The 14,050-nt window shown below is 41.4% G+C and overlaps 1 protein-coding gene across 5 annotated transcripts in view; it reads left to right on the forward strand.

Moving 5' to 3' along the window:
• The first annotated feature begins 3,234 nt into the window (after positions 1–3,234).
• Positions 3,235–14,050, forward strand: part of usp22 (ubiquitin specific peptidase 22) — a 130,916-nt gene continuing 120,100 nt past the window's right edge. For 4 of the 5 annotated variants that reach the window (XM_087997740.1, XM_087997742.1, XM_043711780.2 and 1 more), the window contains exon 1: positions 3,235–3,511. In XM_087997740.1, the coding sequence (XP_087853866.1) occupies positions 3,392–3,511 (120 nt within the window). In that variant the 5' untranslated portion in view covers positions 3,235–3,391. The remainder of the gene's footprint in view (positions 3,512–14,050) is intronic. The other variant, XM_087997743.1, reaches the window with a different exon arrangement.

Here is a 14,050-nt window from a genome sequence, read left to right on the forward strand (position 1 = left end):
ACACGTGCTTGCAGAGCAACCAAATGTTTCCAGTTTTTCTACTTTACTGCTTGGTTATTTCATGTGTAGAGCCAGAGGATGTAGATAGGAGTCTAAGTTAATATTTTGTGGTAGTGTTCACAAGTGAGGGACAATATTGGTGTAGATATCAAGGAGAAAGACAGACTGTGATATATGCAAACAAGTTACCACAGACTGAGAGGAAGCTCATCTGGCAGGCTTTGAAGTAGGTAATTCTCCATGGCTGGATGAAATGTATCCCAAGCTGTTGAGTGAGGGAAGGAAGGAAATAGCAGGGGTGCCAACAATAATTTTCTTTCTGGCCACAAGAGGTACTAGAGGACTGGAAAACAGTATGGTCCTATTATTTAGATTAGATTACTTAGTGTGGAAAGAGGCCCTTTGGCCCAACAAGTTCACACTGACCTGCTGAAGCATGACCCACCCAGACCCATTTCCCTACATTTACCCCTTCATCTAATACTATGGGCAATTTAGTGTAGCCAATTCACCTAACCTGCACATTTTTGGATTGTGGGAGGAAACCGGAGCACACGGAGGAAACCCACGCAGACATGTGGAGAATGTGCAAACTCCACACAGTCGTCTGAGGCAGGAATTGAACCTGAGTCTCTGGCACTGAGGTAGCAATGCTAACTACTGTCACCCACCTTCAAGAAGGGATCAAGCAATAAATCAGGAAACTACAGGCTGGTGAGTCGATCCCTGTGATGGGGCAACTATTAGAAGCAATTCTGAGGGATAGCATTAATCTGCATTTGGATAGGCAGAGATTAATCAGGAACAGTCAGCATGATTTTGTTAAGGAGTCATGTCTGACCAACTTGATTTAATTTTTCAAATAGGTAACCAGGTGTGTAGGTAAGGGCAATGCTTTTGATGTAGTCTCCTTGGAATTCAGCAAGGCTTTTGTGAAGATTATGCAAGCCTGATAGTGAAGGGTCCATAGGATCCAAGAAAATATAGCTAATTGGATCCATAATTGGCTGAATGGCAGCAAGTAGAGGGTGATGGTCAAGGGGTATTTTTGTGACTGTGTTCTGGAATCCAGATTATTGGAGGGATGTCATTGCACTGAAGCAGGTGCAGAGATTTACCAGAATGGGCTGGTGAGGTTTAATCATGAGGGATTGGATGGTCTGGGCTGTTTTCCTTAGAGTAGAGGAGACTGAGGGTGGATATGATTGAGATGTATCACATTGAGGGGCATAGAAAGGGTAGACAGGAAGAAATTTTTCTCATTGGTAGAGGTATCAATGACAGTGAGCATAGATTTAATGAAAGAGCAGGAGATTTAGCCAAAGGGTGGCAGAAGTATGAAAGGTTTGGAGGGATATAGGTCAAACACAAGCAGTGAGACTAGTTTAGTTTGGGAACATGCTCAGTGTGACTAGTTTGACTGAAGGATCTATTTCCATAGTGTAAGATTCTCTGATCTGGAGCTCTCTGCCTGTAAGGGTGGTAGAAGCAAAAACTCTCCTAACATTGAAATAGTATTTAGGTATACACTTGCAATGCCAAGACATAAGGCATTGTGGTGGCTCAGTAGTTAGCAGTGCTATTTGATAGCACAAAGGACCTGGGTTTGATTCCACCTATGTTGAGTTTACACATTTTCCCTCTGTGGGTTCCTCCCACAGTCCAAAGATGTGCAGGCTAGGTGAATTGGCTGTGCTAAATTGCCCCAAGTGTTTAGGGATGTGTAGGTTAGGTACATTAGTCAGGGCTAAATACAGGATAATAGAGTAAGGGAATGGGTCTGGGTGGGGTACTTTTTGGAGGGTTGGTGTGGACCTGTTAGGATGTAGGGCCTGTTTCCACACTGTAGGGATTCTATGGACAACAGCATACAGGGCCAAGAGCTGGAAAATAGGTAGAGAATAGTAAGGTTGTTGATTTTTGACTGGTACTAACTTGATTCATTGAAAGTCCATTTTCTATGCTGAAGACCTCTCTGACTCAATGTGGGTCAGAGAAAGATACACATTTAAGAGCAACATATAAAAAGCATGTTTTAATTGCTAACACTTTTTCCCTTGGGTCAGAGAATATGGACTGCAATACATTTTGTCTAGAGATTTGAGCACACAATCCTTAATTGAAGATATGATTACTCAGTCCAACCTCGCTCCCATCCACCTGGCCATACTAAACCAAAATGCAACCTTTACCAGTCCCAAGGGTGCACACGCTCCCAGTACACTGATAACGAACTAATGTACTATTGGAGCTTTTTTTTTTGTAACTGATTTAATTTGTCCCCTCAAAATAAATGATTCCGCCCTATTATTCAAAACAAGTTATTGCATCTTTGTCACAAAGCTGTTTGTGGGGATTTGCTGCGCAGTTTGATTTACTATACAACATGCGAGAGAACATAGTCGACTCAGAAAGGCGTTATATAACTGTACTCATTTGTAATTTCTCAAAAATAAACCCTGAATTTACTGAAAATAGAGTACCGAAAAATACGAGAGATAAATTAAAGAATAGCCAAAAAGATGCCAGGATAGGGCTTAATCTCTCCACCAGCTGCAGGACAATCAGCTGGTCAGATTATTGTGCAAGTCTTTAAGGCAGGAGATGGGACGAAGACGGAAAGGTGCTCAGTTACATCAAGGCCTACAGGGTGGTGCCAGGCGAGCTCCTCTGGGACAAAAGGATAACCGGTAGTACTGGTCCGAGATTCCATTGCACCAATGAGGTCAACAATTCACATCATAACGAGATTTAGGCGGCCAAATATAATTTGAGTGCAAAACAGTGAGGAAAAACCCAATAAGTGATGAGGCCCTAAGGCCTCGGCCCAACCACCAGCAGGAAACCATAACGACAGGAACCGGAAGTAACACATTCACGCCATTCAAATCGTTCAAACACCCGTCCTCGATACCGGCATCGCCAGCAGATAGACAGCTCAACAACCAATTAGAAACGGAACAGGAACCAAGTCCGGATATTGCCCAATCAGAGCACAGTGTATGGGAGGGACATCTACCGGTGCGTGGTGTCTGCTACCCTCCCTCCGCAAGGCGAGAGCAAACCGGTCTCGCGCACTGATGGATAGCAACTCTGACCAATCGAAGGACAGTATTCGCAAAGCGGCCGCCATCTTAACCAATGATTCCACGGGAGTGGGTGGAACTTCCTGCAGTGCGGCGAGTTTACTTTCCTCCCCCCGGAGCGCTACCGCCTGACGACCATCATCCTTTGCCGACACTATGGGCTTTTCTTCATATAAATAATCGGAGCCGCGACGGCGGCGGGCGGCGCTTTGGGGGTGGAAAGCGGCGGAGGAGGAGGCGGTGCGGGGACAGCTTGCGGCCCGAGATTGCGCGGTGGCGGCAGTGCTTGTGGTGCGGCTCCTGTCATGAGTCCGGCCGGGTGCTCCCATGTGAACAGTTTTAAGGCGGACAATTGGAAGCAGAGCCTGCGAGTAATTTACCAGTGCTTTGTGTGGAGTGGGACTGCAGAGAGCAGGAAAAGGAAGGTAAGGGCCGGGCTCGCCACACATAGGGGCTCTCCTGTAAGGGCAGCCTCGCAAGAGGGGGAGCCTCTCTCAGTTGAGGTAGTGAGGAGTCACTGACACTGCCACAGTAATGGATAGAGATATAAGGGAGGCTCTCACTGGGACCGTGAGGGGCAGAGTTGTAAGGGGAGGGACAGAGGTGGAGTCGTCACTTTAACAGTGATGGGCAAAGATGCAGGTGCAGCCTTTCTCTGATACTAAAGGGGATTGAAATCACTTCAGAGAGCTCAACTATGAGTGGAGGTTAGAAAAAATATGAAACGTGATGAATGCGGGCGTGATACCGAATTATATTTAAACTTCGCTGGTTATTCCACAGCACTATTTGAAATTTGTTCGTGACAAGGTTAGAAACTGATAAAGGTCAGCTTGGGACAGATGCCAGGAAGTTTTTTTTGTGTGTGCGCAGGGTTTTGTTCCCTGCAATAGTCATAAAACTAGTATACTTCAAGCATAGCCGTTTGTAAAAGGGTCATCTAGGTGGAACTCATGGCATCTCTCATTTTACTTGAGATTGGCAATGCTCAGTGTGTACAGCAAAACAAGGGACTGAACAAATGGCTTTTAGTGAATTGTGGTCAGACAGCTATTGTGCTGACTAATATTCAGTACAATAAGACAAATTTGAGTCTTATTGGATTTGAAATGTTTACTATTGTTTGTCTCCACATATGCTGGCAGGCCTGCTGAGTTTTTCGTGTTTTTTGAGGCAAAATTTTACAGGGCCCTGTGGGTTGGTTTGCATTTTTCTGGCAGAACAAGGGAAAGTGGCATTAAGTTTTCAGTGTATTTTTTTAAAATAACAAAGAGTTGATGTTTTTGTCAAGTCAATCTATATATTGAGTAAGACCGAGAATGATGCGGTGTTCCCATGTCTTTTAGTAAATCGTTTAGGCAGCGTTGAGTTTTTGTGCACTTGATAACTCTAATAAACTGTAGTGGAGATACTATCCCTTAATGAGGCAAACTGGCAGTAGCTGTGTTGTAAAGAATGTTATCTATTATTTGGTGCTCTAAGGTTCTAGTAGTGTGGGAATCAGCTTATCATACTATAGCTTATACTGTTAAGGTGAGGCAAACTTATAATCTGGCCAGTGTGTGAGAGATTCATAGAAGATTGTATAGATTTTGTTTTTAGATGCAATGTGATAAAAGTACTGCTTGTTTCTGGCAAAGAATATAAAGAGAAATGGATCTGTATGCAGGATGACATCTCTCCAAGTGGTAGATCGGTGTCACACCACAAAGGTGCAAGAAAATTTTTTTTTACACTCATAGATTCTGAAACTTAGGGCCAACATTCATTTGAAGAGGTAAGGACTGACTAGGGATAGTTGGCATGGTTTTGTATGAAGGAAATCATGTCTCTCAAATGAGGTTTTTTTTTGAGAAAGTAATTGAAAAGATTTGAGGCTTGAGTGGTAAATGTTTATGTGGACTTCACTTAAGCCTTTGATAAGTTTCTTCATGGTAGACTAATAAAGCAAGTTTTGAGAAGATTTGTAGCTGAGGTTGAAGTTTTCGATGTAGGTTTGCTCACTGAACTGGAAGGTTTGTTTCCAGACAACATCAGTGAGCCTCCGAATAAAGCACTGGTGGTGAAGCCCACTTTCTATTTATGTTTGGGTTTCCTTGGGTTGGTGATGTCATTTCCTGTGGTAACATCATTTCCTATTCTTTTTCTCAGGGGGTAAATGGGATCCAAGTCTGTGTTTGTTGAGTGTTTCGGTTGGAATACCATGCTTTTAGAAATTCTCCTGTTTGGCATGTCCTAGGACGGATAAGTTGTCCCAGTCGAAGTAGTGTCTTTCATCTGTATGTAAGCATACTAGTGAGAGTGGGTCATGTATTTTTATGGCTAGTTGTTGTTCATGTATCCTGATGGCCAGTTTTCTGCCTGTTTCTTCAATGTAGTGTTTGTTACAGTCCTTGCATGGTATTTTGTAAAGGACATTAGTTTTGTTTGTTATCCATATAGGGTCTTTCAAGTTCATTAGCTGCTGTTTTAGTATGTTGGTCGGTCTGTGGGCTACCATGATGCCAAGGGGTCTGAGTAGTCTGGCAGTCATTTCTGTGATGTCTTTGATGTAGGGGAAGGTGGCTAGGGTTTTGTCTGCTTGTTTGGGTTTGTTTCCTCAAAGTCGGCGGACTGTTCATTGGGTACCCTTTCTTTTTGAATGCGCTGGAAAGGTGATTTTACTATGCTCTGCATAGTTTCACTGTGCTGCAGTGTGTGGTGGCTCATTGAAATGTTCTAATGCATTTGCGGATGTTGGGGTGATCGCTTCTTTACTTCAATCAATATTCAACTATAAAAAGAAAGCGGGCTACACCACCAGTGCTTCATTCGGAGGCCATTGAAGATGTTACCTAGTATGGTGAAGAAGTGTCTGGAAAAGAACCTTCCAGCTCAGCGAGCAAACCTACATCCACTAATTAGTAAAGTTAGGTCACATGGGTTTCAGGGTGAGCTTGCAATTTGAATACAAAATTGGCTTAACTGTAGGAGACTGTATATTGTGGAGGCTTGTCTTTCAGACTGGAGACCTATTATGAGCAGCCTTCCAAAGGAATGGTGCAGCGTCTACTTTAGTTTGTCATTTTACATATGAATCTGATGCGAATGTAAGTTTGCTCACCAAAATTGATATTGTGGACAGTGAAGAAAGTTATTTAAGATTACAAAGAGATCTTGATCAATTGGGCCAGTGGGTTGAGGAGTGGCAGATGGAGTTTCTTTTAGATAAAGGTGAGGTATTAAACTTTAGCAAAACAAACAAGGACAGGATTTCTACTGTTAATTGCAGAGCCTTGGAGAGTGGTGTTTCACAAAGACCCAGGGGTTCAGACATGTAATTCTTTGAAATTTCTATCACTGGTGGTCAAGGTGGTAAAGAAGGCACTTGGCACGCTTGCCTCCACTGCTCAGACCATTGAGTCGAGTAGTTGGGATGTCATGTTGAGGTTGTACAGGGTATTGGTGAAGCCTCTTTTTGGAGTACAGTGCGCAGTTCTGGTTGCCATCCTATAGGAAGGATATTATTAAATTGGAGGAGGTTCAGAAAAGATTTACCAGGATGTTGCTGGGACTGGTGGTGGTGGGGTGGGTTTGAGTTATAAGGAGAGGCTGGATAAGCTGGGATTTGGTGGATGACCTTTTATAGATGATTAAAAAATCATGAGGTGAAGGTAAGGTGAATAGCGAGTGTCTGCCTGGGGTCGAATTCAAAACAAGGGGGCATATTAAGTTAAGAGGAGATTTTAAAAAGGACATGATCAGCTATGTTTGTGGTTTGTGTGTGAAGTAAACTGCCAGAGGGAGTGATGGATATAGGTACGGTTAAACAGTTCCCAAGACATTTTGAATAAGTACATGAATAGTATAGGTTTGGAACATGGTTGTTGTGGACTAGTTGGACTGAAGGGTCTGTTTCTGTGCTGTTCTACTGACTCCACAGCATAATTTTCAGGGTGGGTGTGAATCTGAATCAAGCTTATTGGTGTTGTGGTTCAAACTTAGCACAAGTTGCGCTGGTCTGTCCAGTCATCATTCAAGAATGCACTTGTTGAAAACTGTCTAAGCTATTCATTTTATAGTTGTGTGCAATCCTGACATCTAGTGATGTTTTGATTTCTCCATCTATAAGATAATAGCAATGTGATTGTTTTTATCTCCGCTCCAACCTTTGGCACATCTAACCTAAAATAGGTTAGCTTAAGGATTTATTTTAATCCAAGTGTTGTGGGTAATATCCAGTCTAGCTTGATGTATAGATTGCTCCACCTTGTTCCATTTTCCTGTTGCTCTTTCACCTCTCAAATCTTCCCAACCCACCATGTTGTTGCAGGCACCTTTTTTTGTACTTAATCACAAAACCCCTTTCTTCACAAATATGTTAAGAATGATTTATATTTTCCTTTTTCCCTTCAAGATTCTACAGAACCTTTATTTTGTATGATATGATATACTTGTCCAATTTATTTCTGCATCTCTTTACAGACAAGTCCTTCTGTATGCTGGACTCTTATTATTCTTAATGGTTTTTCTTTCTATTGAGGAAGAAGTACTTGTTTTATCCAGTAATGATGAGCCTGTCAGACTAACATCTATAATTCCTTCCAGTAGACTCTTCTGATGCAGCAAATTGGCTGGTGTTTTGTGACAGCAAAACATGGATGATCTGAGAGCAGTATGGCCTTGCTCCTCTAGTACTTTTGAACCTGATTATATTAAAGTTGATCTTTCCTTCTGAGTTTTGTCAATTCTGTGATAACATTATTGACCTTTTTTTTTTAAATGGAGACTTCTTGTGGAACGTAATTGCTACTATTTCATCACTGACAAAATTTCACACTCTAGTTTTCCCAGAATGGAAAATCTAGTCTGACGCAGTGACTGTTATATTTAAGACAACGCTGCTAAATCAGGAACTTTGGAGCTGTGAAATATATGGCACTTTTAGAATTTCTCAGATGTAAAGCTCTTTTTTTTTGGTATGCTATTTATTCACTAGAACAGTAGTGTACCCAATAAAAATGGGGTGGTATAGTTTTAGTATGCTCTTTCACCAAAAGACTTAATTTTGAACCAGAAGCTGCCACACTGAGTTGCTGAAGGTTTGCCTAAATTAATCCTTGCTCTCAACTGAATTTCCTGTGTTCATGTTAGGTTGATCAGCATGGTGAATGGAAACATTTTCGTTTGTGCAGTGATCATTGATTTCTCTTGGGGATGCCAGTGTTGCTGGGCATTTCATACATTTGTCAAGTGGTATTAATCGTCCCAGTCAAATGCAGTCTAGATTTGAGGTTTGTGTTGAGGGCATTTATAACTAAGCCTTTTACTATATCTGGCTGATTCAGGCATGTATGGCAAATGTATTTGTACAAACAAACCAGAGTATAGGGAAAAAGTCAAATTGCAAATTCAGCTTGGTGGCTGTGGCATGATAGACTTTACTGAGACATGGCTACTTGATTTTCATGTTACAGAATTAGTTTTTAACAGCATGCAAACAAGTTTATTTGGATTATTGTTTTTGCTGGTTGTGAAGCAGCCATCTAATCTAATCCTAGTTTTCAGTACATGGCCCCAATCCACCTGTTCAGAGGTGTTATGACCACTCTGGAGTAAAGTGGAACTTGAACCCAGGCCGAGAGATAGGGACTCCATTACTGCACCGTGAGAGTCATCCTATACTACGATGTTCAAATGTTCATCTAAATGCGACTTGTGTCTTTGAGTCCTGCCACTAACAGCTTTTTACAGAGTTCCAGGTATTCACAATCTTCTGTGAAGAAATTTTTCCTTAAGACCCATCTAAACCTCATGCTCCTTGCTTTGAAATTGTGCCCCTGGTTTTCAACCACTATATGAAGGGGAAACGTTTCCCACAATCTGTGCACCTTGGAACTTTGAACACCTCAGTAAGAACACACCCCTAAACCCCAGCCTTCTCTCGTCTAAGAAATGATGTGGAGGTGCTGATGTTGGACTGGGGTTGACAAAGTTAAGAATCTTTCACCACCAGATTATGGTCCAACAGGTCTATTTGGAAGGACAAGCTTTCAGAGCACTGTTCCTTCATCAGGTACCTCGTGGGATAGGATCATAGGATACAAAATTTATAGTAAAAGATCAGTGCTTTACAACTGATAAGCAAGCAGGTTGATTGTCAAACATCCAATGATCCAATCAGCAAAAATACAACTACTCTAAACCTATCTTTCAGTACATGGTCCATTGGATGTATTAAACAACCTCAGATTACTTTAAGTATCTAATCACTGAAGGGGGCTGCAAGTTTTGGTTCATTAATATGTAAATGTTTTCTATAAATTGGGTCCTATGATCCTGCCCCATGAGCTACCTGACAAAGGAGCAGCGCTCTGAAAGCTTGTACTTTCAGAAGTCTGGTGTTGATTTTTAACTTTGTCTAAGGAAAACCTGAACCCAGCTAATTTTTCTTAATTACTGAATTGCTCCAGCCCAGGCAACATCTCCTCTGCACCCTGTCTACTGCAGACATGTCCTTTTCGTGGCTTGGTGACCTGAACTGCTTCCAGTACTCACTTCTGCACAGTGGTCTTACCAACATTTATATACAGCTCCATCATAACCACCTTCTGTGTTTGGATTGAAGTATACTGAGTTGTAAGATTAAATTTTAAAATAAATGCTGGAGAAACTCACCAGATCTGGCAGTTTCTGTGGGGAGAGAGAAATAGTTAACATTGTGTTCAGCTTCAGAACTGGAGTTCCATCTTCTGAAGAACAGTCACAACGGACTCCATGTAAATGGCTTCTTTCCACAAATGATGCCAGATCTAATGAGTTTCTCCAGTACTTGGTTGATGCTGAAATAAAGGTTTTTGCTTTTATTTGACAAATTTATAAGCTTTACAGGTAAGGTGCAGAAGATGATAGAGATGTAGCCTTTGTAATCGAAGGTAAAGTCATTTAATTGACAGCAGTGTGCTTAAAAGCAATTGTGCAGTGGATATTTGGGTACAAACTATTTAAAAAAAATGAAGTCATTCATGTATTCGTAAGTAGTTTGGGGCAGCGTGTATAAGGTAGGTTGTGTAAATGCAACAATTAGACAGGTATGTAATAAAGATGGTGGTTTTATTAACAGATTTTTAACTTTAATATAATTTGAGATGAATAGACTTGCACATATCACAGGTAGTGAATTTGTCACGTGATAACTTTCTGCAACATAGAATAGTACAGGTCCTTCAGCCCTTGATATTGTGCTGGCCTTTATCCTACTAAGATCAGACTAACCTACATACCCTTCATTGTACTACCTTCCATGTGGCTATCCAAGAGTCACTTACGTGTCCCTAATGTGTCTGACTCTATACTACCACTGCTGGCAGTGCATTCCACACACCCACCACTGACTTAAGACTGACTGGTCTGTAATTCCCAAGATTATCCTTATTCCCTTTCTTGATCCAGGGAATAACATTTGCCACCCTCCAATCATCTGGCAGTACTCTAATGGACAGTGAGGGTGCTAAGATCATCGCCAAAGGCGCAGCAATCTCTTCCCTCACTTCCTGTAGTAACCTATGGTCTGGCCCAAAGGATTTATCGGTTTTTCAAAATTTTCAGCACATCCTCCCTCCTAACACCAAATTGTTCTAGCATATCAACATTTCATGCTGTCCTCAAATGTCAAGGTCACTCTCTTCACGGAATACTGAAGCAAAGCATTAATTTAAGGACTGCCCTTGCCTCCTGATTCCAGATAGAAGTTCCCTCCACTATCCCTGATTAGCCTTACACTCACGTTGGTCATGCTCTTGTTCCTAACGTAAGTGTAGAATGCCTTAGAGTTTTTCTTAATGCTTTTTGTGCTTCTAGCTCTCAAGTCAATTTTTCAGTTCCTGACAATCTCTGGAGCTGTCTTATCCTTGCCTCCTCAACATTAAGTAAGCTTCCTTCTTCCTCTTGACTAGACTTTCTCCATCCCTTATCACCCAGGTTCTTTCAACTGATCATCCCTACTTTGCCTCAGTGCTGGACAGGTTTGCCCCACTATCAGCAGGTGCTTTCTAAACAACCTCCACGTTTCTAATGTGCATTTCCCTGACAACATCTGTTCCTAATCTAGGTGCCCCAGTTCCTGCCTAATAGCATTGTAATTTCCCCTTCCCTAATTAAGTGCTTTCCCATACCATCTGCTCCTATCCCCCTCCATGACTGAGTATAGTAAAGGACATGGAGTTTTGATTACTATCACCGAATGCTCTCCCACTGAGAGATTTGATGCCTGGCCTAGTTTGTTGCCAAACCCAATATTGCCTCGCTTCCAGTGAGCCTATCCACATGTTGCATCAGGAACCCTTCCTGGATGCACCTGACAACTGCTCCATCCAAACTATTTGAACTAAGGAGGTTCCAATCAATAGTAGGGAAGTTAGTCACCCATGACAACCCTATTACTTGTACATATTTCCAAAATCTGCCTCCCAAATTGCTCCTCCATGTCTCTTTTGCTACTGGTGGGCCTATAGAAAACTGACAAAGTGACTGCTTTCCTGTTTCTGACTTCCACCCATACTGATTCTGTGGACATTTCCTTCTTGATGACTTCCTTTCTGCAGCTGTGATACTATCCCTGATTAGAAATGCCACCCTTCCACCTCTCTTACCTTCCCTCTCCCTATTCCTTTTGAAACATCTAAATCCTAGAACATCCAACAACGATTCCTGCCCCTGCGATATCCAAGTCTCTGTAATGGCCACAACATCATAGTTCCAAGTACTGATCCATGCTTAGTTCATCATCCTTATTTCTGATACTACTTGCATTAAAATAGACACCCTTCAACCCATCACATTAGCTGCACCTTTACCCTATTAAGTGCCTATCCCTCCTCTCAGACTCCCAGCACACTGTCTGGTTGTTCATTACTTTGTCTGATCTGTAATTCAGGTCCCACCTCTCTGCCAATAATATCCAAAACTGTATACTTATTATTGAGGGAGACAGCCACACTGGTTCCTTGCACTCTGTCTATATTCCTTTTCCCTCTCCTGATTGGTCACCCAGCTACCTTTGTCCTGCAACTTAGGTGTGACTACCTCTCTGTAAACTCCTCTCTCTTTCTTCCCCCCCCCCCCCCCCCCCCCCCTTCAGCCTCCTGAATGATCTGAAGTTCATCCAGATCCAGCTCCCTAACATGGTCTGTGAGGAGCTGGAGTTAGGTGCACTTCTCACAGATGAAGAAGTGACCCTTGCCTCCTATATTCTGCAAGAGGAGCATGCAACTGTCCTCACCTCTGACCCCTTTACTCTAAATTACCAAGAGAGATTGATTATTTTTTTCCCCATTTATTCAAAGAACCAACAAGAGGACAACCTAAATTTTATAATTATTGGTTCATATAATAGAAATGTACAAATATTACAAAAGAACCTTTAATAATGTGACGAATTCAACTGTGTTTTGCCCTTTCGAGTGCAACGATATGTAGATTCTAGGTTTAGGTGAGGCTAATTTAATTGTAATAAAATGGAGACTGCCCACAGTAAACTGGATGATGGTTAAAATGACTAATGGCTGGGAGGTTTTTTCAGTGATCCTGCTCCAGTTTATACCTCTAGCTGTGATCGCCAAGGAAGATGCCAAGAATCTTTAGACATTAAAGATTTGTTATTTATAATCAATCTATTCTGATGTGCAATGATTCCTTTCCAGGAAAGGTGGGCCTTGAACCTTGATTTTGTGGCCCAATGGTAGATGCACTACCACTGCACAGGGCCCCTTGCAAGGTGGATTTTCAGCTGAAGGGTAGCTGATCTGATTTCTCAGGCATATCAGGCAAGATGAATCTAAATCGTTTTAGATTTGTATGAAAGTATTGGAGAATAAAACGTCTGTATATGAACATTCAGAAGGGACATGAAAATATCTGTTGTATCATAATGTTGGCTAAAATTGAAGTTGTTATTGATCTTGTTAGCAAAGTTCATTCTCATGTAGGAGACGGAGTAGGAATAAAAACTTTAACTGACAAGATGTGAACAGTGGCATTCCACAAGGATCATCTTTGGGCCCTCCACTGTTCACTATTAATTAAAACATTGGTGAAATCAGGTCTGTGACTCAATGATGTGTGCATTGTATAAGTTTAAAACATTAGAGATTGACTGACTGGCCAAGAACTCTCCTAATAAGTGGATTTAACTGTAGGCAAGCATGAGGTTGCCCACTTTACCCTGGATCTTCAAGGTGAGAGCACTTTTTTCCTAAATGGTAGAAAACCAGAAACTGTAGTGGTCTAAAGAGACTTCAAATCCAATGTGAGTCATTTAAAATCATGAATTGGATCAGAAGAATCCAAGGTGAATGTGGTTTTACAGCTAGAGAAATAGAAATCCAAAAAAACCTAAGTTATGTGAAGCCCTAGTAAACAGTTCTGGCATTGCACTTTATCAAGAATATATTATCCTTGGAGCTTAGTGTATGTTTAGCAGAATGGTACTTAAACTCTTCAGCTATGTTTGTGAAGTTCCTGAAATATTTTTCAAATTTGTTGGTTAAAATTGAAGGTGAATTATTAAATTGAAGAAAAGTTTACATGAATTAGTAACATTCCTTGGTGTATGAAAGGGATGTTCGTCCAATTTTAAGTATTATGGAGGGCAGATAACTAGAGAAAACTGTTTTTGATGATGTGTGTTTTGGGCTTGGTTGCATCGTCTTAACAATTAGAGCCAGATCTTTCAGGAGTAAAACTCAAACTTTTCCACATGCAGAATTTTTAAAACTTCTACAAGTTACAATTGATGTCTGATCAATTGTAAACTTTAAAAAAGGTGCACATTTTTATTTTTCAAAGTTAGTTATTAAGGGACATGGTTGGGGGAAGGTGCTGTATGGGGAGGACTTGGAGTTGGGGTTGATCTGTGACCTTCTCTCCTGAATGTTGGAATATGCTTGCGAAGTTAAATGCTTACTTTGTTCCTAAACTCTACCTTA

This window comes from Chiloscyllium plagiosum, unplaced genomic scaffold (genome assembly GCF_037043375.1).
Source record: "Chiloscyllium plagiosum isolate Xiang-an unplaced genomic scaffold, Cpla_swu_hap1 HiC_scaffold_20, whole genome shotgun sequence".
Lineage (NCBI taxonomy): Eukaryota > Metazoa > Chordata > Chondrichthyes > Orectolobiformes > Hemiscylliidae > Chiloscyllium > Chiloscyllium plagiosum.